Source organism: Myotis nattereri, assembly GCF_964212035.1.
Source record: "Myotis nattereri genome assembly, chromosome: 17".
NCBI lineage: Eukaryota > Metazoa > Chordata > Mammalia > Chiroptera > Vespertilionidae > Myotis > Myotis nattereri.
Genome location: NC_138092.1, coordinates 35,557,100 through 35,582,036, shown reverse-complemented (window position 1 = coordinate 35,582,036; position 24,937 = coordinate 35,557,100). Strand labels below are relative to the sequence as shown.

Here is a 24,937-nt window from a genome sequence, read left to right as displayed (position 1 = left end):
AAACCCCAAAACCCCACAAAGTTAATTGAAGGCCTGATTTTATATGTCCCAGTAAAAAGAACTAAATGGAGCCATTTTCTGTTTTGTAAGTAACCCGGCCTTATCAAATAGATACTTGTTTACTTAATATGATGGAAGCAGATTTTGTGTTGAAAGCAGCTCATTAAAACAGATCTCATGGGTCTCTGATCTTGTGTCCATTACCTGGCTTCCCCTTCTGAACCACCTCTACAACTAATAACCTCAAATGAGATCATTTGCTAAAAGTGAGACAGAATCAGATTTACTGAGGCATAATCTATTCTAGTCATTCCTCAGCTTTGTCTGAAACATTAACATAAGGAAGTGGGATTATGGTAAAAGATTTAGGTTTTTCATTCCTTATCCTCATAATAGATGTTTTAAAAATATGTACTGACTTACACATAACACATCCAAAAATATACTAATAAATTATACAATTAATTAAAACATATCTGGCAAAGATATCAATATATACCAGTACAAGTGGTTGGGAAAACTGAGTGTAAAAGAATGACCTTTAATGATAAGTTATAAGTACTAAGATGTATAATGATAAAATATTTTGCCAATTTCTTACATTATAATTTGGAAAGTGCTATTATTCAGTTAAAATAAGTACAAGAGACAAGCTATGGAAACAATTATACTTCTAGAGTTTATGGTTCTAGTTTATATTTCCAGTTTCATCACTTGATTTGGAATATAACAATATTATAGATCATATTTAAGTGGCAATGTTAATATTTTCAGTAGTACAATTAATATTTTATCAGGATATTATCATTTTCCCTTATAAGAATATGACCCAAAAAATGTTTCTACATCCTTTCTACATTCTGGAATCTAGCAGAAGACATTACATGATGATGAGAGAAAATATATTTAATTTTTTAAACTGCTATATAAGGAAATTTTGCTAGAAAAGATAACATTTTATCTTAATGTTAACTGAAGGTCACCTATATTCATGTGATTAAAGTCACATAAAATATCCTATAATTCTATAGTACAGTGTATCATATACAATAGAATACTGTCAAAAATTATTAAAAATTGAGTTTAAAGAAAAACACAGCCCTAACTGGTTTTGCTCAGTGGATAGAGCGTCGGCCTGCGGACTGAAAGGTCCCAGGTTCGATTCCGGTCAAGGGCATGTACCTTGGTTGAGGGTACATCCCCAGTAGGAGGTGTGCAGGAGGCAGCTGATCAATGGTTTCTCTCTCATCAATGCTTCTAACTCTCTATCCCTCTCTCTTCCTCTCTGTAAAAAATCAATAAAATATATATTAAAAAAAAAACACAGTAAGATGCTCATGATACAATATTTAAAAGTAGGCTGTAATGCTGTATAAATAGAGAATTCCAATTTTATATAATACACATATATACATACATAGAAAACAAAAAATTGCTAAGAAATATACTAACGTGTTATCAGCCCTAGCTGGTTTGGCTCAGTGGATAGAGCATCGGCCTGCGGACTGAAGGGTCCCAGATTCGATTCTGGCCAAGGGTACATGCCCAGGTAGCGGGCTCAATCCCCATTAGGGGGTGTGCAGGAGGCAGCCGATCAATGATTCTTTCTCATCACTGATGTTTCTATCTCTCTCCCTCTCCTTTCCTCTCTGAAATCAATAAAAATATATTAAAAAATAAATTGTTATCAGTGATTTTTAGTCATTATTTCTGGTGAAATACAGGCAATGTTATTTTCTTGTATTTTCCAAATGTCTTACAACATACAAAACTTATTCGTCTAATTTAAGATGCTTAATTTGCAAAAAAATTTTTAAAGGAACAAAATGTAAAGATAACTGAAATCTCTCTTTAGAGAACCAAGAGCGCAGCTATGTGGGTTGTTCCTATTATATAGCCTATGTCCTAGGATATAATAAGCATTATTAATATATGTGTTTTTAAAATATTGTGTTACATACATAAATCCTCTTAATCACTTTAAGATAAAAATATTTTGCTTTTTCCTAAGAATAGCCATAATATTATTTAAATAATTATAGATATTTTTGTTAGGTATGACATTTTTGCTCTTTAAAATAATAATATAATTTAAATATGATCTTAGAAGGGTGACCATACATCAAATTCTGTTTACAATGATTAGCTTTGTCAGTGATGGGAAGGAGAGGTATGCATAGTAATTACATCCATGTTTTTATGTTTTTCCCCCATCATGTTTCAGTTACTTTTAATAAGCACATATTCTTGTTGAAATTAAAAATAATCTAGACAAAAATACAGATTGTGTAAATAACTATTTTAAAAAGAAATTTATTTCAGCATATAGAGTAACAAGTTTGTGTGCCCCTGAACAAGAAATATATATATCTTACATATATAGTGACATATCTATATTGTATTTTAACATATATATTTTTATCTAGACTGTCTTGATGGAAAAGAAATTAAAAACATGGAAAGGCAATTTCTAATAAATTGGAAAGCATCCAAAGATGCCAAGAAAATCAGTAAGAAAAGGAACAGTAAAAAGGAGGATGACAGTATCTCTTATATAAGTAAGTAGACTGCCATTCATTAGTTGACCACTTCTACTAGCAAAGGGAATATTCTCCTCAACAAAAAATGTGCCATGAAATGAGCAAGTTTTGTTTAGATTTTGTTTAAAGTTTTTCATTTTTTAACTTATTTACAACTAGAGACCTGGTGCACGAAATTCATGCACTCGTGGGGGAGGGGCGGTCCCTCAGCCTGGCCTGTGCCCTCTCGCAGTCCAGGAACCTTAGGGGGATGTCCGACTGATGGCTTAGGCCCACTCCCCCCACATCAGTTGGACATCCTTAGTGCTGCTACGGAGGTGGGAGAGGCTCCCGCTATTGCCGCTGTGTTCGCCAGCCATGAGTCCAGCTTCTGGCTGAGGGGTGCTCCCCCTGTGAGTGCGCACTGACCACCAGGGGGCAGCTCTTGCGTTGAGCATCTGCCCCCTGGTGGTCAATGTGCATCATAGTGACCGGTCATTCCACCTTTCAGTCAATTTGTATATTAGCCTTCTATTATATAGGATTCTTAGGAAATTTAACCTGTAATGTTTATATCTGAATATGATAGCCACTATCAGCTAAACTTGTGTTTCGTTCCTACTATGTAAACAGAGCCATAAGGGTGGGGGAAAATGTGTACTTTTCCATCTGACCAAAGTGCACAGTACTAGTTATGTAAATGGTGAAACAGCACCAGTTAGTAAAGTGTGAAACCTAAGTCACTAGTACTAGTATATTCGTTTAGCAACAGTGCGAAAATTACATTTTTCATCAGGATAGAAAATAAAAACGCATCACAACCACTTCTGTGGCCTATACTCTGTGGCATGTCTCCTTTCTTATGTACACGTCCCAACACTTGCATATTTTGATTATAATATGCCTAAGGTTGTTTTACAAAAGACATGCCAACCTCCCTTGCCTAACTAATGAAACTAAATGTAGCTAAGTGTAATGGGTAACAATTATCTTTATCATCTTGGGGAGCATTCTAGAATTCACTCTTCCCAGATTCTGTAGTACACACATTGGAATGAGCCCCTTCCTCCCTTGCCATCTCTATCCAAATGATGATACAGTTCTGAACTGCTCAAACTTAAAAACAGTGACATCACTCAATACATGTATATAGCTCTATCCTTAGGTATGTGGCCAATAGCTAACGCTATAGTCTTTATGCAAAGACTGTCATTACTGCTCAAGAGAAACAGAAAGCAGGAATTAAAGTCTAGAAGATACATTTTAAAATCTACAATATACTTTCAGATGTTTAGAAGAGCTAAAAATTAACCTTTTAAAGACAACTCAGTATAACCAAGTGCATCATAAATGAACAGAAATTCTTAGAGAGTAATTTTTGTACTCCCTGACCTTTTACATACTTTTGATAGCCTTGTAAATTTGGAGTTCCATATTAGAGATACATGCTAAGGTTATAAGGACTATGACCTCCAACTTCAAAGATTTTACAATAAAAATCTTGTCCTAAATAGAATCACATAAATGTATCACTCAAAATTGAAAACAAAATCACTTTAACAAAATCCAAAATATATGCATATCTTTTAGTATTTATTTTTGTAGTGATTAGATGGAAACATTAATTTATTCATTTGATGAATGTTTACTGAGTACCTTGGATATGTCCCAGACTATGCTAGCCCCCGGGAATTAAAACTGATGAAGGCAGACCTCACTTACAGGGAAATCACTGCTAGAAAGGGAGAGAGACCTGTAACGATATGGAACGTTAAGTGCCAAAATAAAGGCATGAACATATTCCAAACACTATACGTGACTAATCTACTCCCTAAAGTAAACACTATAAAAAAATGAGCTCAGAAAAGTAAAATACAAGAGCAGGTTATATATAATGTTGGTGTACCCATTTTGTCTATGAGCGTTGACTATAAATTTTCCTGTGTAGGTTTTTATGTATGAAAACCTATATTTTATCTTAGATATTAATTTTTTATTGGTTTTACCATGGTTCTATTTAACTTTAATTCCATTTCATAAAACATAATTTTAGATAGTCTAATGCTATGTTTACAATTTAATTATTAGTTTCAAAGCAGAATGCTTTTAATTCTTCATATGCAGGTACCTTTGAAGCAATGCATCACATAGTTCCTGTTTATTACCCACAAGTGGGTAAGCCAAAATTAGTCTTTCTCTCTGATGCACAAAGACACATTGCCAATGAAAATGCACCTCCAGAAAGCTCCCAAGATAATAAGCCTAAAGTTACTGAAGAGACCAGGTATGTTCTGTCAAACATTTGTGCGATTTGTCTTTTTGGGGGAAATGGAACACACTCACTGTCAACAACACAGAGGAAGAGAGGCCCTTCATCTGTCTCTCATAATTCACTGTTCTTAATTCTTCTTGGCCAAGCACTGCCCACCACCCCCCTCCCACCCCCCCACCCCCACCCCCCCCCCCCGCCCCAAAGAAAGAGTTAACTGTTGCTTAGCCCAAACAGTCACAAAGTTGAGTTAGTTCGAGAACCTAAGGTTTTGGTTTGAAAGGGCATGTACCTGGGTTGCAGGCTCCCCAGTTGGGGTGAGTGTGGGAGGCAACCAAATGGTGTGTCTGTCTGCCTCTCTCTCTTTCTCCCTCCCTCCTTTCCTCCCTCCCTCTTTTCATTTCCTCCTACCTCCCTCCCTTCCACTCTCTCTAAAAATCAATGGAAAAAATATCTTCCGGTAAGGATTAACAACAACAACAAAAAAAAGCTAGGAGTCACGACTAGACACTGAGGTAGGCAGGTAACTCAGGAAAGTCCCAGAAGCAACAGGAAGAGATATCCGAACAAGCAGGGATTATATCAAAGGTGCTGAAGGCCCAGTTGATGACGGGTAGTCCACTGAGTGAGTGGATGACTACAGCAAGGGTAGCTGGTAGCAGGAAGGAGGGGAGAGGCTGGCTACTTTCACCACTTCTCCAAACCAAATGTTCTTAACTGGTGTCCCTGGAGGAGACACAAGTGCATTAGATCCTCACAGGGGCTTATGATCCAAAAAACAGTTTAAAAATCACTGTAATCAGAGGCAGTGGACATACTTTGGAATAGATTTCTTTTTTCAAGAACTCTGCTGAAGGTCAGGGGGGTCTGTCATGCGAACCTCTTTGCAGGGTCCAATCAAGGGGTGATGAGTTAGCATTCCTTAATGGGGCCACATGCAGAAGGCCCATGAACAACAGTGCTGCACTGTCCAACCACCATTCCCTGAAGACTGGCTGGGGCTGACCAAGATGGAGGCTTAGGGGAGAGAGGGTACTGTGAGTCTGGAAAATGCTTTATCTGGGAAGAGGAAAAAGAAGCCCTAATTCGGGTGTCTTGCCTCCTCTCCATTCACACACGCATATGCACAAAACTGGAAGCTGCATGAAAATTTGCTTTACTGCTTATGAACATTGTAATTACCATCAAAATGTTAGCCGGTTTGTCCACGGTACCCCAGTCATTTTTTTAAAGATTTACACAACTGGTGTCAATTCCACAACAGTGTTCTTGAGTTTTGTTTCTTGCCAAGCATTTTGAAAGGTCTTGCTAGTAAATCATATATCATCAAGATAGAAAAGAAAACAATAAAAATGGACGCAGCCTCAGAAAACAACATTGGTAAATTCTATACTCTGCCGCACACACTAAGATCAACTGTGAACTGTGACACATACCACATATTTGTAGCTTCAAGCAAAGCTGGGGTCACTAGGACTGCACGGACAAAAACAGCAAATAAATCACTCTACCCTCATTGTCCTTAGTAGGAACACTAAATACAGAGCTAAATGCATTTTTAAAATATATTTTATTGATTTTTTACAGAGAGGAAGGGAGAGGGATAGAGAGAAGCATCAATGAGAGAGAAACCTCGATCAGCTGCCTCCTGCACACTCCCTACTGGGTATGTACCCGCAACCAAGGTACATGCCCTTGACCAGAATCGAACCTGGGACCCTTGAGTCCACAGGCCGACGCTCTATCCACTGAGCCAAACCCGTTAGGGCCTAAATGCATTTTTAACTACTACATATGCTAAGACAGGCTACCCTAAAGAAGCCAGCAGAATACAGGAGTTCCTGTGGGAAGAACATAAAGAATGTCCTACTACCAGTGAGGTTGATTATGTTCAGTCCTGAGTCTTCAGTTTTATAATGTGAAAAAATATTAAATATTTTAAATGTTTATTTCCTCAGGTGACATTTTTACTGAGGACATACCAAAATATTGTTTTGTTATTGCAAAAGATTTGTCTTTTTAAGTGGGAATATCAATTCTACCTCTTTTTGATATAAAAGGTGACCAAATATATGATGGAATTTCATTAAGCTAGATTTTTAGGGTGTGCCTACTGCTAACATTTTACTAATTTAGTGAAGAGCTAAGAGATGAGAATAAAGCTAGAATGTCGGTAAAATGTTAAAAACAAAATACCCTTTAAAAAGAGAAAAAGAAAAAAAATAACCAGCCCAAACACAAAGAATAGATTTCAGTTTCTCAAAAGTTGATTAAAGTTACTCCTTCCCTTAATTACGTTAAAGGGGAGAGTGGGCAGACAAGTGGCCTACGGCCTACATTTAATATTCCAGGTGGGAGCCTACTCAGAGGTGGAAAGGAGCTTAGAGCTCTGCTTTCAAAATGCTGAGAGTATGTGGCCCACCCTCCTTTAAGGTTCCGCACGGTGGGAGCTGTGCCTGTGCCCTTGTGGGACCCAGTGAAGCAACATCTGTGCAGTGACAGGGGAATGTTTTCCACCTCCTCTGTAAATGCGTGCAGTCTGTGCTCATGTATATTTACACAAGCCTGCTTCCCCTACAGGGAGGAAAAAGTCAGACTCATTGACGTTGTTTTTGACCCTCAACCTGAACTTGATACTATCAATGTACACTTTAATTAAAGATTAGTTCAAAACTATTTTTTTATTTAAAGGCTGATTCTGAACCAATGTCTTCACGGTTCATTTAAAAATAATATATGCTATTAAACAAAAAAATGTACACATTGCTTCTTTCTGTGTTTGTCACAGATGTTTCCTCTCTTTTCAAACATGTTAGGAGGTGCTTGAGCCTTAGTAATTTTAAAACAGACATTAAATGCATTTATGTATTGTAAATAAGATCAACTGAGACTACTGTACAGCACAATGCAATGAAAAAAGCAAACTGGTACTTGATTATTTAACTATCAAGTCTAAGCAATGCCAATAGAGTCAAATCATCTCTTTTGCTAATGCAAAAATAATAACTTTCTAGCCGGGTTAAATGCCCTTACTTAATTCAGATACCTTGAAGGAATGTGAATCTCTGGGGCCCATAATTTGCAGGAAATGTTAACTGAATGTTATTTAACTATCAATAAAGTACCTACTACCTTTAGTTAGAATATAGAAGCTTTAAATTTCTTTGTGTTAAAAATGAACTTTAAAACAGTAAAAATTGTTTGCTTTCATCACTACTAAGGTTATATTCAAACAGTTGTAACAACAGATCTCCTATGTGCTTCAAGAAGAATCTTTAAAACTTAGAAAATATTTCTAATCAGAAAATTCTTTGATGATCTTATCTAAATGCTTTTAATTTTGCTGTGTTAAAACCTCAGCCTAATTACTTTTACAGGCAAAATAAACTTAGATGTATCAGTAATGTAGGTATAATGTTAAGATTTTGATTTGCAGTCTTTAAAGAACCCTTTTGAAATTAGGATACAACCTCCCTTTTTGAAAAAAACAATTGTGGTAAGCAACCAAGTTTTTAAAAGCAATGTAAGGTAGCTTTTGTGACTTCTAGTCTCAACTCTGTCAGTGGCTTACTCTGTGAACTAGAGTTATGCAAGATCTAATTTATGAGATTTGTATCAGTTATTTTCCATTCTAATATGTCTATTTTGAAAGCTGAATCTTCATTACCTAAACAAGTTTTAAAAATCAGTAGAACCCTGTGAGATGAGAACACTATCAGCCCCATTTTATAGGTGGAGAAGCAAGTCAGAGGAGCTACGAGTCACATTATTGCCATGAGGCAGAGCTAGGACCTGAATCCATAACATTGAGTCCAAAAGCCAAGCTCTCAGCTACTCTGCAAGGGGGGGGGGGGGGGGGCGGGCTCAAAAACACCCTCAGGTGTAGGCAGGTAAAGGAAGTGAGGGAAGTGAGTGAGCTGTGATTGAGGTGAATTGGAGGCACATGTCCAACTAAAGGCAGCTGCAGGTCCTTGGCTCCAAAGCAATGTAGCCAAGCCTATATGCTCAACTTGAGATATCTAGCTGGCAAGCAAGATATCTAGATTGTGAAATCATCTAATTTTAAAATACTGCATCATTTTTTCCTTTAAAATATCTATTAAAATGGATAAAAAGAAAAAAATATGGTAATACTAGCGAGGATATGGGACAACTGGAACTCTCAGGCATTACTGGTGGGGATGCAAAAATAGTACAGCCACTCTGGAAAATAGTTTGACATATTCTTATAAAGTTAAACATTTACTTACCATATCTAGCAGTCCTACTCTTAGGTATTTTCCAAAGTGAAATGGACCTATACTCACACAAGAAACCAGACTTAAAGGCTACAGACTGTATAACTCTAAGACATTCTGGCAAAGGCAAAACCATAGAGACATAAAACAGATGAGTAGTTGCCAAGGCTAGGGGTAAGCACCAGGGAATTTGACGGGGAGGAATATTTGCAAATCTTTATTGTAGTAGTGATTGTATGACTATACATGTTTATCAAAACTTGTTAAACTATATAGTCAAAATAATGAATTTTACTATGTAAATTATATCTTAAATAATGAGGGAAAGAGTTGAAAGGTGAAAAGAAGTACCAATTCTATGAAACCTTTTGTGATATAACATATACATATATAATTAAGCAATATATCATCTTCACTGCTGTGTGATTATTTTACATTATAAAAACAGTGAGTTAAGGTTGCAAGTAATTTGACATATTTAGAAAAAAGACAAGTATAATTTCAAGACCTACATCACATTCTGTGAAAATTTATAGCACTCTAAAGCCGTGTACTTTCTGGGAACCTAGACAAGAACTTCAGAGAATGATATACTATGAAAATAGTATCTGGATTATTAATGAGTCAAGTTAAAGTATGCCCTGTATTGAGATAATAGATCCAAAGTGCTTTGCAGATTATGAAGAACTCTACAAATATCAAGTAGAATAGTATGGTAAAAAGCACAAGCATTAGGGCCAATCAGCTTGACTTAAATCCTGTCTCTGCCACTTACTAGCTGTGTGACCGTGGACAAAGTACTTCCGGCGGTTCTCAACCTGTGGGTCGCGAACAATGAAAATACATCCTGCATATCAGATATTTACATTACGATTCATAACAGTAGCAAAATTACAGTTATGAAGTAGCAATGAAAATAATTTTATGGCTGGGGGTCACCACAACATGAGGAACTGTATTAAAAGTGTCAGGGCATTAGGAAGGTTGAGAACCACTGAATCCCTGAGCTTTATTTTCTCAACTGTAAAATGTAAAATTCTCAAAGCATTTTTGTAAAGACCAAATGGAAAATATAGTAATTTTTTTTAAAAAATATACTTTTATTGATTTCAGAGAGGAAGAGAGAGGGAGAGAGAAATAGAACATCAATGATGACAGAATCATTGATTGGCTGCCTCCTACATGCCCCCCACTGGGGATGGACCTGCAACCTGGGCATGTGCCCTTGACCGGAATCAAACCTGGGACCCTTCAGTCCACAGGCCAACGCTCTATCCACTGAACCAAACCAGCTAGGGCGATATAGGACTTTTTGTAAAACACAGCATATATAGCGTTAAGTAAGTTATTTACCAATTTATGTAATGTTGAAAATTTGAACTTTCATCTCTTAAAAATATTTTTCCTTTTCCCCATCTATTTTTAATTTAACTGAAAACTCTGGTTTCTTGCAGGAATTGGACTAATTTAGAATCATCAGAGGATTCAGAGAGCCTACTTAGAGTGGCAGCAGCTAGGACAGGGGGTGGCTGGCAGTGACTGTACTTTTTACATCAGTCCTTTCTTTGGGCCAGCCATTGTTAGCCGCCATTGTGCCCCCTCCATTCCACCTCGCAGGTGGGCTAGGGTGAGGATTCGAGATGCCAAGGGTGCAAAATTTGAGTCCCAGGCACCTCACTTGCCTCACCCTAATCTTGGCCCACCTTCCCTCCAATATTCCATTTTCACACCTCTCCCAACTCAGATTTTCCTATTCTTCCCTATCCTGGCAATGAAGCAGGGGAGGGGATGAGTGGGAATCTTTAAATTCTGAAAAGATTTACATATTTTGGCGACTAATCATTAGCCTTTACTATTGCTATTGTGTCCTAGATTCTATGTTTGCTACCTGTTTTGAATAACTTTCATTTTTGAAATAATTTAACACTAGGTTTCCCCCTCTCTATTAACAGGAATCTCTGAAGGAATCTAAAAGGTTGTGACAAGAAGTGATGAGCATGAACCTCACCATCTGTATAATCCAAAAGTAAAAGAAAATTTGTTTGTAAAAAAAAAAAACAAAACGACTCAATTCAGCCTTAAGAGGTCTGAAACGTTTTTGGTGGGTTTTTTTTTTCACTTTTATATATAGAACTAGGTAACATCAACTTTTGTGGCTGTATCTTTATGATATATTATTATATGAGAAAAATCTTTAAGTTCCTGTTTGATTTGCTTCTTTATTGAATCGGAAACATTGCTTCCCAGTTGCTTTATTCCTCATGACATATCATTTACTGGCTTTCTCACTCATTAGGGACGGAATCCTTTTTTGAACCAAAGGTGCTTTGGTGTGCTTCTGTCTAAAGTATGTCTAATCACAGTTACTGAATGACATACAAGCCTGAGAATTATCCTGATTCACGAATATACTCAAGTGCGGAACCATGTACTCAAAGGCCACCGTTACTATGCAGTGCTTGGTTCTTCCAATGTGCAAAGCTGTTGTCCAGTATGAAACCGCGTCGCGTGTACTAGAGCAGTTTCATGAATGGTGTCATAAATTGGTTATTCCGTCTTGACCCCCAAAAAGATTTTTATTTTTTCAAAAAAGATTTTTCACTGCCCTGCTCTTCGAATTGCCGGCACAGTTTCCAGGATGTACTGCTTAGCCGCTAGAAAAAGTGCGTCCACTCTGACTCCGCCTGGGAAGCGCGGAGGGCAGGGGCGCCGGGGCCGGGCGCTCCCGGCGGGTCCCCGAGGGCCAGACACCGCAGCGAGCTCCCCGCGCGGGACGGGCCAGGACGAGGTTTACGTCCAAATAAGACACGAGCGGCGCCCCCGGGGGAGAAGTGACCGCCACCCCAGGGCCGCGGCAGGTCTGGGGGAGCGTTCGGGGGAAGCGCGGTTCATCCCCCCGCGGCTCACGAACGGTCCCGGGGTGCGGAGGTGGGGGCGCGCGCGGGCTTCAGGTACTCGGGACAACGGGACACATTTACCTGCTGGGAAATGAAAGGCCGGCGCAGCGAGGCGGCACCCCGCACGGCCTCACGGAAATTAAAGGGCCGCGCCAGGAAACGTCAGCGTTCCGCCTGGGCTCGGGGCCCGCCTGGAAGGCGCCCGGACGCCCACCGGTGACCCGCGAAGCCGCGCTGGGGCCCCTGAGCCCGGACGCCGGCCCCGGAGGCCCGGCCTCCCACCCCGCAGGCGCGGAACGTGGAGCGCCCCGCGAGCCCGGACGTGCGGGGGCGGGGCCAGCAGGAAGCCCCGCCTCCTCTGGCCCCGCCCCGCCCCGCCGGCGGCTTGATTAATGGCTCTCCCACGGCTGAGAAGGTGGCTCTGCCCCGACACAGCCCCTCCCGGACAGCCCCTCGGGTGGGCGCGGACCGCGGCGGGTCGCGCCGTCGTGGGCTGATACCAGCTGGGCCAGCACGCACGCCTGGCCTCGGGACGCCCGCAGAGAGGCGCTCCCGCCCGGGGCTGTCAGTGGCCGTCGACTCCGGCCGGGCGAGGATGGAGTGACGAGCGCGGCCCTGGCCACGCTGACCCGGCTCGACGCTCTGCGCCCGCTCGCGCAGCGGAGCAAAGCCCCGCACGGCCGCTCCAGGAAAGGTGAGGCCCCGGTCCGACCCCCGCCGCGCCGCGCATCCCCGGGCCCGGAGGGTAGCGGATGCCGAAGTCCGAGGTGAGGCCAGGGGCCCTCCACTCCTCCTGCAGAGATTACCGGGGCTTCCGCCGTCGCCCCCGGGCTCTGTGCCTCGGGAGAGAATGGCACGAGGGCGGCGGCCGTGGGTACCGGTCTCCGCGAAAGCGATCAGCACTATCTTTGCTGCGGGGCCGGCAGGATAACGGTCCTGGAGCGCGAACAAGTGCCGAGCCCGAGCTTCCCTCCGCGGCAGAGTAGCGCTTTCGCTTAACTTGTCCCTGAAAAGCCAAGCCCGCCCCGCGCCCCTCCTCGGCCTCCTAAGGCGCCCAGGAATCTCAGGCCCCCAAGTCTCCCCAGACGCAGGGACAGACGCGCTGCAATCAAAGCAGCCTCCTCGCTAAGAAGGTCCCGAGGACTTTGGGGGGCCGGGCGGCCGCGCGCGCAGGGATGGTGAGAGGGCTGCTCCTCCCCGGGTTTAGCCCCATCGGGGCCCCAGCTGCTCACAGCGCCCTCGGTCCTTTGCAGGGCGCGCGACGCGGGACGTCGCCATGGACCGCGGCGGCCCCGCAGGCAGCCCCCTGATCTCCAACAACGAGCCCGCGCCCCCTGCCGCCTCCACTCGAGACTCCAGCCCCGGGCTGACCGGGCCAGGGCCGGCGGGCAGCGGTGGGCGCTCGGGCGGTGGGCGGCCGGCGGCGGCGAACGCCGCGCGGGAGCGCAGCCGGGTGCAGACTCTGCGGCACGCCTTCCTGGAGCTGCAGCGCACGCTGCCGTCCGTGCCGCCGGACACCAAGCTGTCCAAGCTGGACGTGCTGCTGCTGGCCACCACCTACATCGCTCACCTCACCCGCAGCCTGCAGGACGACGCCGAGGCGCCGGCGGACCCCGGGCTGGGCGCCCTGCGTGGCGATGGCTACCTGCACCCTGTCAAGGTAGGAGGGCAAGGCACACTGCGGAGCTGGGGTTGGGCAGCAGGGCACCCGGACTTGCCCGGTCTGCCAGCACCTGGGCAGCTGCCTCCGAGCCTTCACCCCAAGGGGCGGAGGACAGATCGGCCGCGGGAACTTGACCCTCGAGGTCCCCGCTGCTTAACTGTTCGCAGGTTTAAACCGAGGTTGCTGGGTAGGGAGTCTCACGCTCCCTGGAGGATGCAACCCACGGGATGCCGTTTCCTAGTGAGAGGTTTCTCGGGGTGCCTGATGAGGCGCTCGGTTGCACGTCCTGGTAATTTTTACAATCAGAGTTATATTTATGAGCCTTTTTGGTTTTAAGTGTTTTAATTTACATAGTCACATTTCCATTGTCGTTTTAGCTGTTTGAAAAGTTTCATGAAGTAAGTGTTTATGAACTATGGGGTAATGGAGTTATCTGTCCCTTGGTACTCCTAGGAAACCAGTGTTGAAAATATTTTGTAAAACTGGTAAGAACAAAATGAGACCGTTTTGCATCCCCACAAAGTATATTTCAGTACGTTTTAATAAAGGTTAACGATCATAGACTAGACAGCCACCAAGAGTGTTAGAAAAACTAAAATGTGTTTATGTAATCTGTATAATAAATTGGTATATTCGTTGAGTGAGTTTATTAAATACTATATTCAAATTCTGTAATGGACAAAGTTAGCCAAGAAAATCCGTTGTGTATAATTTTTTTACATTACATATAGGTAGGTTGCTCAGTATTTAGACTGCATTGTCCTTTTCTCCTAGACTTGATTTTTTTGAAATTCTACATTCATCTGGCTTTCTGTTCAAAATATGAAATCATCCTTATATTTCCTAAGCCTAAACTTTCAAATTTTTGGTTCCACCATTCTGAAGTATTTAGACACACACACACACACACACACACACAATTATGAGTTAGTCTTAAATATATCACTGTTCAATAAATTATTGAATAACCATTATTGAAATGTTTAAAAAGTACACCCTCTAATATTAACTGAACTTTAAATGCTGTGGTGAGGTGTAACAAAATTTACTTTGCAAATATAATCAACCTGATTATAGGCTAACACTATTTTAAATATTAAATATAAAATTTTTAAAATGTCATTTATTTATAATTGTGAAAGCTCCTTTTCCATTCATGTGTTATATACAGTGTAGAGCAAAAGTAGGTTCACAGTTGTTCAAATGGAAAATAAATAATTAATAAATAATAATACAAGAATAAACTGTTAGGCATACTCAACTGTAAGCCTACTTTTGCCCCACCCTGTTTAACAATCTCAGCTGAAAAGTCTTTTTTTTTTCTAAATAATAAAATCTCCTCCATGTTTTATTGGACTTCAAAGAGTCTTATGAAAGAACACAGAAAAACCCATGTGAGGGTGTCCAGAGGTTACAAGGCAGGCTGCAACCTACCCGCCTCCTAAGATAGGATCCCAGAGTAAAGGCATGTTAAGGAGTGAGGCAGAGGGAAAATACCTTTATAGCCATAACAAAAAATAGGTAGAGAAGAGAGTTGTCTAGAGGGTGGGAAAGGTGGGAGGACGTGGTCACACAGCCACCTTCACCTACCGGCTGTGTCTGAAGAGTCATTTCTTATTAAGGGGTTTGTATTACGGTGTGCATTAGATTGCTTTCAAATATATATTAATAATAGATTTTTTAACTTGACATTTAAATATTAAGTAGACTTTATTATAAAAAGCATCTGTTAAATGCCTCTTTGTGAGAGGTGTAATTCAGGTGATAAATCAGGTTGTTTTTCACCTTAGTTTCTTGCAGTGCTTTTTTGAATAATGTTAGAACCATAATTTTCAGGTAACAATAAGCTTAACAAGAGGTGGGGTTTTTTGGGTTTTTTTGCACTTGATTCATGTATCAAATGTTTTTGTAGTACTGTAACTCCTTTAGGAAAAACTAAATCTCATTGGCCCTCTGGATTATTTTGATTTTAAAAGACGACTCTAGGGATTATGGAACAAGGTCAAAGATTACCTCTTAATGAAATTGATGGTGGTTGAACAAGTAACTAGTCTGTTTTATTTTTTTTTTTTTTTTTTTTTTTTTAAATATATTTTATTGATTCTCCACAGAGAGGAAGGGAGAGAGACAGAGAGTCAGAAACATCGATGAGAGAGAAACATCGATCAGCTGCCTCCAGCACATCTCCCACTGGGGATGTGCCCGCAACCCAGGTACATGCCCTTGACCGGAATCGAACCCGGGACCCTTCAGTCCGCGGGCCGACGCTCTATCCACTGAGCCAAACCGGCTTTGGCACTAGTCTGTTTTAAAATCATTTACTGAGTGCCTACTATGTGCAAAGAAAGCACTGTGTTAGCAGAGTGAATACAGTTAAGGGTAAGGCTCAATCCCTGCCCTGAATGAATAGAGAGACAAAGATGTAAGGGAGAATGCTGTATGTGCCATAAGAGAGCTATAATCATATGCTGTGGAGGTTCAGAGGAAAGAGGTTTTACATACATAATTGAAACCATAACACATTATTTTACAGGCACTACCAAAAATGCTTAACTATTAAATCTATCTTTGATTAATCAAATGCAAATAAAAATGGTCTGTTTATTGCACTTTTTGGTTAACTAAAGGTATTTTAACTCTTAGTATTCCAAGGACCTTAGAACTAAACTGGTTATATGACACCACCCTCCCAAAAAGGAAAGGTCCATTCTGAGAGGGCTACTTATGTAATATGGTTTTCCATTACCGTGCCTATTTGGTAATCAATTATATTGTTTGAGAGGTTGTTCATTTTAAAGGTGAATTTAGAAAAAGTCACAAATTAGAATACAATGTGATGATTACTAAAAGATTAGAGCTGTGTGACTAGAGCCAATATATCCAGACATTTAATCTGGATGTTCTGTCTCATTCTAATATTTGTAACTTCCAGATATTACTTTTAGCTAGATAAAATGTTTAGATAGTTGAATTAGTCACCTTTCACTGTAGTTCTTTGACAAGTAGAGACAGATAATATTTACCATGGATAACATTTTTTTAAAAAAATAGGGAACGTTTCATGAATTTGGAGCCATGCTAATCTTCTCTGTATCATTCCAATTTTAGTATATCTGCTGCAGAAGAGAGCACTTAACCATGTATAACTTTTAAAAATATCTTTAAAGCCAAGGATCTTGTTTTAGGCTTAGTTTGAAATTAAACATTGTGGGTAAATTTTCCTACAGTTATTATATTCATTCTCCATGAATTCTTGCCCACGTGCACACATACTATTTTATATAGTTACAATCAAAGTCTGGGTATATTTTTATTTTCATTGTTAGCATTAATAAATATTTTTTTCATGTTATACCTTAGATTTCATAATTACACTTGTTACTAGCTATAACTATATAAGATTGCATTTGCATTGAAGTATTTGGAGTTATTATTATTACAGATTATAACTGCCATAAATACTAACTTTTAGATTCTTGCTTAAACATTCTTTTTCAGAAATGGCCCATGCGATCAAGATTATACATCGGTGCTACTGGTCAGTTTCTGAAGCATTCTGTCTCTGGAGAAAAAGCAAATCATGGCAATATGCCAGCAGACTCACAGCCTTAGGCTGTCCCCTGATGGGTGCTGAAAGAGAGTGGTGTCTATTGTTTTTAAATAGTATGAAATAATTCTGTATTTATTACATCAGACATAACAAACATCATTTCTGAAAGTTTACATATGAATCCATAGTTGAGTTTTCAGATTTATCTGTCTAATCTAAATAAATGAGAAATGAAATGGTCTTGTATAAAACACAGCTTATCTATTCAGTCTGAGATGTAGTCACTACTATATAATGCAGGAGAAACTATTGGAAAAAAGGAAAGACACACAAAAGCAAAAAACTGTATATGTGTCCATAGAATGCATACACTCTGTAGTGTATTTATTACAAACTGAAAAGCTGGTATCTACTGATAGTCTTTTTAGTTTACCAAAATAAAAGCTGTATTTGTAATATACCAGTATTTCATTTTTGTAAAAACCAGTCCATGCTTAAAGTTGGTCTAAGAAGCCATTTCAGTTGGAAGGTGTGACATCATTTATTCAGTTTCAGCTGAGTATGTGTGAAAAGACTGCTGAGGTAATATGATGATGCAGTAACTTCTATATCTAGCTATTGTTCCCTCTTAGAAAACTTGTTAGGAATATTAAAAATTGTTTGCTTCAAGCAAAAAGAAAAAAAAATAATTGTTTGCTTCATAGGACAGGGCTTGCCCACCATCCTAGAGGATTACTAAATATCTAATTACTAGAGGCCTGTAGGCCTTCCTTGCCCCGGCTGCCGGCACTGGCACCGGCTTCCCTCTCGCATCCGGGACCTGGGCTTCCCTCGCCCCAGCTTCATCCGGATCGTCCGGTCTAATTAGCATGTTACCCTTTTATTATTATAGATATTTCCAAATTGTAGAAGGTTTGGAAATCCCTGCAGCGCAGATGGGTGTCACTGGGCAGCAGGGCTCACCCCCCTCCTCCCTGGTCACTCCATATCCACCCTCCTCTCTTTCAGGTCCTGGACTAGCTGAGGTGTGGTTGCAGCCACCTAGAGAGTGAGCCCCATGACCCCCAGTCACAGCTTTGTCCAGGCTCCTTCTCCCCTTGTCAACTTTGGTTCACAGTCTACCTATTTGGCCATTATGACATGGGAGACATCCTGTCTGATTTGGGAATTCTGCCACTGATCTGTGCCTCGAGGGGGTCTGAGGACCACCCTGAGATACATGAGGCCAGAGCAGGCCCTCCTGAACCCGCCCCATGAGAACCTACAGCCTGGGAAGGCCCTCTGCTCTGGGCCTCTCCTACCACACTGCACATCCGGTGCCATGAAGTAGAGATAATGGTCAGGGAACACACTGAATCTTTAAACACCTGAAAAAAAATCTCCAATCTCTTTTGTCATGTTTCTGCTGACTTAGATTTCCTTTTACTTCCCTTGTTTTTTACTCAGTCTTCTATTATTCCACTTTCCAAATGTAAAGTTCATTTATTTTTCAGTGACCCTGTTTTAAAGTTGCTGAACTTGATCCAAGATTAGCAAACAGAAAGGCATATTAAGGGGCTTAGTTGAATTAATATCGCAGTTGAATCACCACCTTATTTTCTCCTCAGTTTTCTTTAAGGTTTTGGCAGTGAAATGAAAGACTATTTAAGGCAAAAACTACCATTTAGTTCATTCAGCCAAACATTAGCATGTTTTGCCTCCTATCTGATAGTTTGTAACTTTCATTATTTTAATGTGAATATCTCCTTGTAATGTGATGGAAGTGTGTCTTTAAAAGAAAATGTATTAATCAAAACTCTGTACATATTAATATTTAGCAAAATGTTTGTATATTTAAACATTTGTGAATATATTTCCTCACTCATGTAACATTGAAAGGGATAAAAAGTAAAATGAGTTATGGATTCAGCCATTCACTATTTAAAAAAATACTAAGAAAAAAAGTGCTAAGACTAATCTTTTATCTTAAGGAATGAAATCAAAACTTCTTTAAACACTACATTTGAAAATGAACTATAAACACTACATTTGATAGGAGGAATTTCAGAAAAATGGCTCTCTTGCTAATCTATTTGGCTACAGTGCTTACTTAAAGCATTTAATTGGGGGAAATTTATGACTTGTTGATTATCAGACTTTTCTAAATCATTGTTAGATACTTTGCCTTTTATAGTATCACTTTTTATTTCTTCTTGTCCAGTTATATAAGTGTTTTAATGCCAAAGAAGTATATTTCTGTCATGGGTTTTCATAACTTTTTAGTAAATTGCTAAATATGCTAACAGTTTTTGGTGGGTTGGAAAATATCAGAGAGAAATTGCATGTTTTCACCCAAAGGTTCAAGGAAGGATGCTGTTTTCATTAATGGTGCATGGTCAGGATGAAGAATACTACTAAAATAAAGCACTAATTGAAAATTAATTTAGTCTGTTAAATTTGCATCTGTCTCTGTGTCTATTTAACAAATGCTGAAGGTACATTTGAAAATATTTCTAGTAGATATCTACTTGGCTTTAGCTTCATTATATATTTTTTAATAAAGTATATAGTAAGACTGGGGAGGGGATATATTTGGATCACAATATTCTATAATCTGCAAGGTAAATTTCTGTCAGTTCACTCAGCTCTCTCAGTGATATGAGATACATTTAAATTCCTTTATAATGATAATTTGGGGGGGAGAGGAAATGCCTTTTTAGAGGCATGAATTCCAACAGACTTTAAAAAATATTTTAATTTTTCTGATTATAAAAACACAATGCAGTTTATTGTACACCAATTATACATCAATAAGCTAGTTTAAAAGTATATAGTATATACCCCTTTTTAAAAATAAAATTAATAATAAAAGGAATGAAGTGGAAAATAAAAGTCCTACAGTGTAGGTGGGTGTTTGGGGTAAAGTTGGGGATATCTGTTCACATGTTACTTGGTAATAAAAAGAGTAGTTCTGCGATATCTATAGTTTCCCAAATTATTTACAGTTAGTAGTTATACTATTGGTGTCTTTCTCCATGGTACACACTTTAAAATTTTTATTTTTATTTTTTTTAATATATTTTATTGATTTTTTACAGAGAGGAAGGGAGAGGGAAAGAGAGTTAGAAACATCGATGAGAGAGAAGCATCGATCAGCTGCCTCCTGCACGCCCCCTACTGGGGATGTGCCTGCAACCAAGGTACATGCCCTTGACTGGAATGGAACCTGGGACCCTTCAGTCTGCCGGCTGACACTCTATCCACTGAGCCAAACCAGTCAGGGCCACACTTTAAAATTTTTAGTTTTGTTTTTGTTGTTATTGTAACTTATAAAATATCTGAAATAAGATTCCAAGTTTTTTAAAGGAGCACTAGGGAAATATTATAAAATTGTATATTTCAAATAAATTAATGTGTACTTTCATTACATACTGGTAGGTGGTGGTCTTATATATGACTGTTTCACTGAAAAAAAAAAATTAATGCCCTTTAAGTTCTATAGATTTGCTTCCTGTGAACTTGGAGTACGGCCCAGATGGTACTGCAGCACATTTGGGAATGAGGGACATTAAGTATTCTTGCCTAACTACATAAACCTGGGAAGGGCTTCCCTCCCTATGTTTACACAAGTCTTAGTTTCAACTCATAAGAGAAACCAGCTCAGTGAAATACACCTCAATCACTCAAACTCTTTCATTATAAATTATACCACAGCATTTAGCTGTCAGAAGCTTTTAAATTACAAACTGAAGAATAATCTTAACTATTAGGCTTAAAGATTATGTCAGTAGTCATTTCCTGTGCATATGAATGTTACTGAAGAAATTCATGCGTTCCTGCCCTCCTGCCCTCTAGGACCAAGAAGTAGGTCCATGGGGAGCTCTGGGGATTGGACTTAAATCACTTGTGTCCATTTTGATGGCCATTGGAAAATGGGGGCCATTTAAAACAATGTGAGGTCTAAATAAGAATTTACTTTAAACATTCTTTTTTTCAAATAAGTTCTGAAGTTACTAAAAAAATTTTAAATGTGTGCCATTGTAAGGTATTTTAATACTTTACATAGATGGGTATATCGTGTGGGTCAAAATTTTTAAAAAATTAGTTATATTTAAAAAAATATATAAAAAAGGCCTGTGCAAGATTGTTTCTACGTATTCTGGATGCAGCACATCTTTGCCTCTTGCTAACTGTAAGAGCCTAGAGCAGAGTCATTTTTGAAAGGTAGGCTATCACCAAGTGAAAAAGTGGTGTGCAATGGCAGAACCAGGAGAGGAAGAGGAGGAAGGTGGGAGGTGGGAAGCTGTTCCCAGACCCTCCTTTTAGAAGAGGAAGCCAGTGTCCAATCAGGCTAGAAGTGTAATGTTCGAGACATAGAGGAGAGACTGACTTGAAAAGGAGAAGTGGTTTCAGGATAAAGCCAGAACAACAAAAAATCTGCTAATTCTGGGCCACACATGGCCTGAGGGGTTGAGAGCAGCCACACTGGGGCTCAGGAAGGACTAGGCCCAGGTGGTTCTATTTCCCTTTCTGGCCAGACTACCAAGACCAGAGGCTGGACGATGTCTAGAGTGATGGTGCTGGTGAGAATGGCTTGACCCAAGACAGAAACAATATCTGCTGGCCTGGTCTTCCCCGCCTCCCCAGCCATGTGAGCTCCACTTAAGGTTTATGACCACTCTAAGGAATATGCACTTTGATTATATTAGTGCCCTCCCTTCCCGAAAGTGAATAGGAAGTGAATGATGGGAGGTGATAACTATTACTCAAGATCCACCTTTATCCCGGCCCATGTGGCTCAGTGGTTGAACTTGAGCGTCCACCCATGAACCAGGAGGTCATGGTTCTATTCTCGGTCAGGGTTTATGCCCAGGTTTTGGGCTCAATCCACAGTAGGGGGCATCAAGTGGCAGCCAATCAATGATTCTCTTTCATCACTGATGTTTCTCTCTCTCCCTTTCTCTCTCTCTAAAATCAATAAAAATATATTTTTTAAAAAGTTTTTATCACAAGAAAAAAAATTGTAACCATGTTAGATGAAGGATTTTAACTGAACTTACTGTGGTAATTATTTCCCAACACACAGATATCAAAACCATTATGTTGTAGTCCTTAAACAATGTTATATGTCAATTATATCTCAATAAAATGGGGGTGGGGTTGGTTAATTGGACTTAGAAGCTAAGTAATGATGACTAATTTTTTGGCATACTGGAGTTAACTTGTTTTACCCATAATGTTTGAGCATGCATGTCTTTGATGAAAATAAATCTCTTATTTTTATCCTCGTGCTTTCTCCCCGCCCCCCACATAATATTAAGTGGAGGAATGTGGAGGGAAAAGAATACAAATTAAAAATACCCATTATATAATAAAGACCATTATAAACTTATGAACAAAAATAGATACAGAGGCAGAGCTGCCTCGAACAGACTGTCAAACTACAGCAGGAAGGCCGGGGAGGGTGGGAGGGCAGGAGGGGGGTGGGTAAGAGATCAACCAAAGGATTTGTATGCATGCATATAAGCATAACCAATGGACATAAGACACTGGGGGGTAGGGGAGGCCAGGGGATTGTCAAGGGCGGGGGGGAAAAAGGAGACATATGTAATACTCTTTGTAATACTTTAAGCAATAAAAAAAAAAAAAGAAAGAAAGAAAAAGAAAAAAAAGAAATAAAAATACCCATTATGCCGAACCGGTTTGGCTCAGTGGATAGAGCGTCGGCCTGCGGACTCAAGGGTCCTAGGTTCGATTCTGGTCAAGGGCATGTGCGTTGGTTGCGGGCACGTCCCCAGTGGGGGGTGTGCAGGAGGCAGCTGATCGATCTCTCTCATCGATGTTTCTTTCTATCCCTCTCCCTTCTTCTCCGTAAAAAATCAATAAAATACATTTTTTAAAAAAAATACCCATTATTGGTGAGAATGGGGAAATGATGACTGTTGCACTATTGGAGTGGAAGCTCTTTTAAGTACAATTTGGCACTGACTTAGCAATTCCACACTTAAAAATTTCCCTTAAGACACACTTATATTCACAAATGTATATCAGAATAATTATTACAGGTATTCATCAATTTTTTACCTACAATTTATAGATTTAACAGTTTTCCCTGCCCTCAGTATTGGTTGCATTCAAGTAACCTAACAAAATTGCACATCTGAGAATGAACCTTCAAGGGTTTGCTAGCATCTAATGGTGATGCCTGACCATTTAAGTTGGCCTATGAAACCCCTACCTATATCACTGCCCTTACTCTCAACCACTTCCTACATTATACTTTAAGTTGTAGAAAACACACACACACACACACACACACACACACACTCCTATTTCATGCTTCAGTGCCTTTATTCATCAATCAGTTGGTCCACAAATATTTTTTTAATGCTATGGCACAGATTGCTCGTTGCTTACTATATCAGTTAGGAATTACATTCAGCTGCTAATAAGAAAGACCCAACTACAGTGGCTTAAATAGATTAGAAGTTTTTCCCTCATGTAAAAGAAATCCACAAGTGATAACTTCATAAAGTTATCAGGGTCCAAGGCTTCTACTTTTTTCTCATTGGTCAGAACTGGGTCACAGGGTCATCCTCAGGTGTAAGGAAGATACATGGATGTTTGGTATCTGCTCCAGCTAGTTTAAAAAGAAAGAGGCTTATTATAGACTAGAGGCCCGGTGCACGAATTTGGTGGGATCTCTAGGCCTGGCCGGCAATCAGGCCGATCGGGGCCAGGCTGATCAGGGCTGGGCCAGAGAGAAGGCGACTGTCATCGGGCCAGGTGCGGAAGGAACAGACATGGGATGCGGACATCATCGGCGCCCCGCCACCGTGTGGTTCCCCGTCTCCTCCCCACCCCCTCACCCACCCCCCCCACCCCCACCCCGCTCCTTCCCTCACTGCTGCACCGCTACCGCAGTGGGTGGGTGGTGGGCCTATTGGGGCCTGCCAGCCCGGGGGGGAGAAACGGTATGGGAGGTTGTCCACCAGCCCCAAGGAGGGAGCCAGCAATCAGCCCCCCTGAGAATGGGGCCACATCCGCCACCACCTACCCTCGGTTCCCTGTTCCAGCCTGGGGGCCAGCCCCAATCGGGTAATCAGGGCCTGCTGGCTGAGGGGAGGAACTGCAGGAGGTTGGCCGGCCAGGGGAGGTTGGCTGTGGGAGCTCCTGCATTGAGCATCTGCCCTCTGGTGGTCAGTGTACATCACAGAGACCAGTCATTCCGGTAGCTTAGGCTTTTATATATATAGATTATCAGTGACTTACAGAATCATTGGAATGAAACAAACTAGGTCTGAATTTATAGGAAAAATTTCCAAAGTCATCCCACAGACCTGGGCTGCCAAGGCAGCTGATACTTCTGCCCTGGTCTGGATCCTGCCTGCCAAATGGGAAGCTGCCCCCACAGTGGCTCCAGAAGCACACTGTCTTTGCTGCAGATACACCAGCAAAACAGATGCCTCCTGGATTGCTTTTCTCCCAACATAACTCAATTTAGAATTCAGACTTTTGCATCAATGGGTTTGATTGGCAGGACCCAATTCTCCTATCTGAAAGAGAGTCCTGGAATATATAATACTTAGCTTTTCAGTCTCTGAAGTACAGAAATGCAGATAAAAGGAGACTGGAATAGCTACTGAGAGAGCCAGTCCCAGCATCTACCACAGGAGGCAGGGGAAGCAGACGTACACACTGGCTCAGCACTAAAAGTAGGTCCATAACACAAAAGAACTCAGAGTTTCATTATCAGAGAAGAGGGCTGGGGATGGCTACAGGGACAGCAACAAAATTATCTATCTGTCATGAGAACCTGACC

General features: G+C 40.7%; 2 protein-coding genes across 2 annotated transcripts in view; both read left to right on the top strand.

The window, feature by feature from the left end:
• The window catches only part of PPP1R42 (protein phosphatase 1 regulatory subunit 42), a gene marked incomplete at its 5' end in the record, with an annotated part of 28,588 nt that extends 17,486 nt beyond the window's left edge, over nucleotides 1-11,102 (top strand). The window contains 3 exons of the mRNA XM_081111097.1: nucleotides 2,427-2,558; nucleotides 4,644-4,803; nucleotides 10,979-11,102. Coding sequence (XP_080967223.1) covers nucleotides 2,427-2,558; nucleotides 4,644-4,803; nucleotides 10,979-10,988 — 302 coding nt within the window. The 3' untranslated portion in view covers nucleotides 10,989-11,102. The remainder of the gene's footprint in view (nucleotides 1-2,426; nucleotides 2,559-4,643; nucleotides 4,804-10,978) is intronic.
• Nucleotides 11,103-13,199: 2,097 nt separating this feature from the next.
• On the top strand, nucleotides 13,200-17,198 carry TCF24 (transcription factor 24; the record flags this gene model as incomplete). Its single annotated transcript, XM_081111744.1, has 2 exons — nucleotides 13,200-13,583; nucleotides 17,085-17,198. 2 exons carry the CDS (start codon nucleotides 13,200-13,202, stop codon nucleotides 17,196-17,198), a joined length of 498 nt encoding a protein of 165 aa, XP_080967870.1.
• Between the last annotated feature and the right edge of the window lie 7,739 nt (nucleotides 17,199-24,937).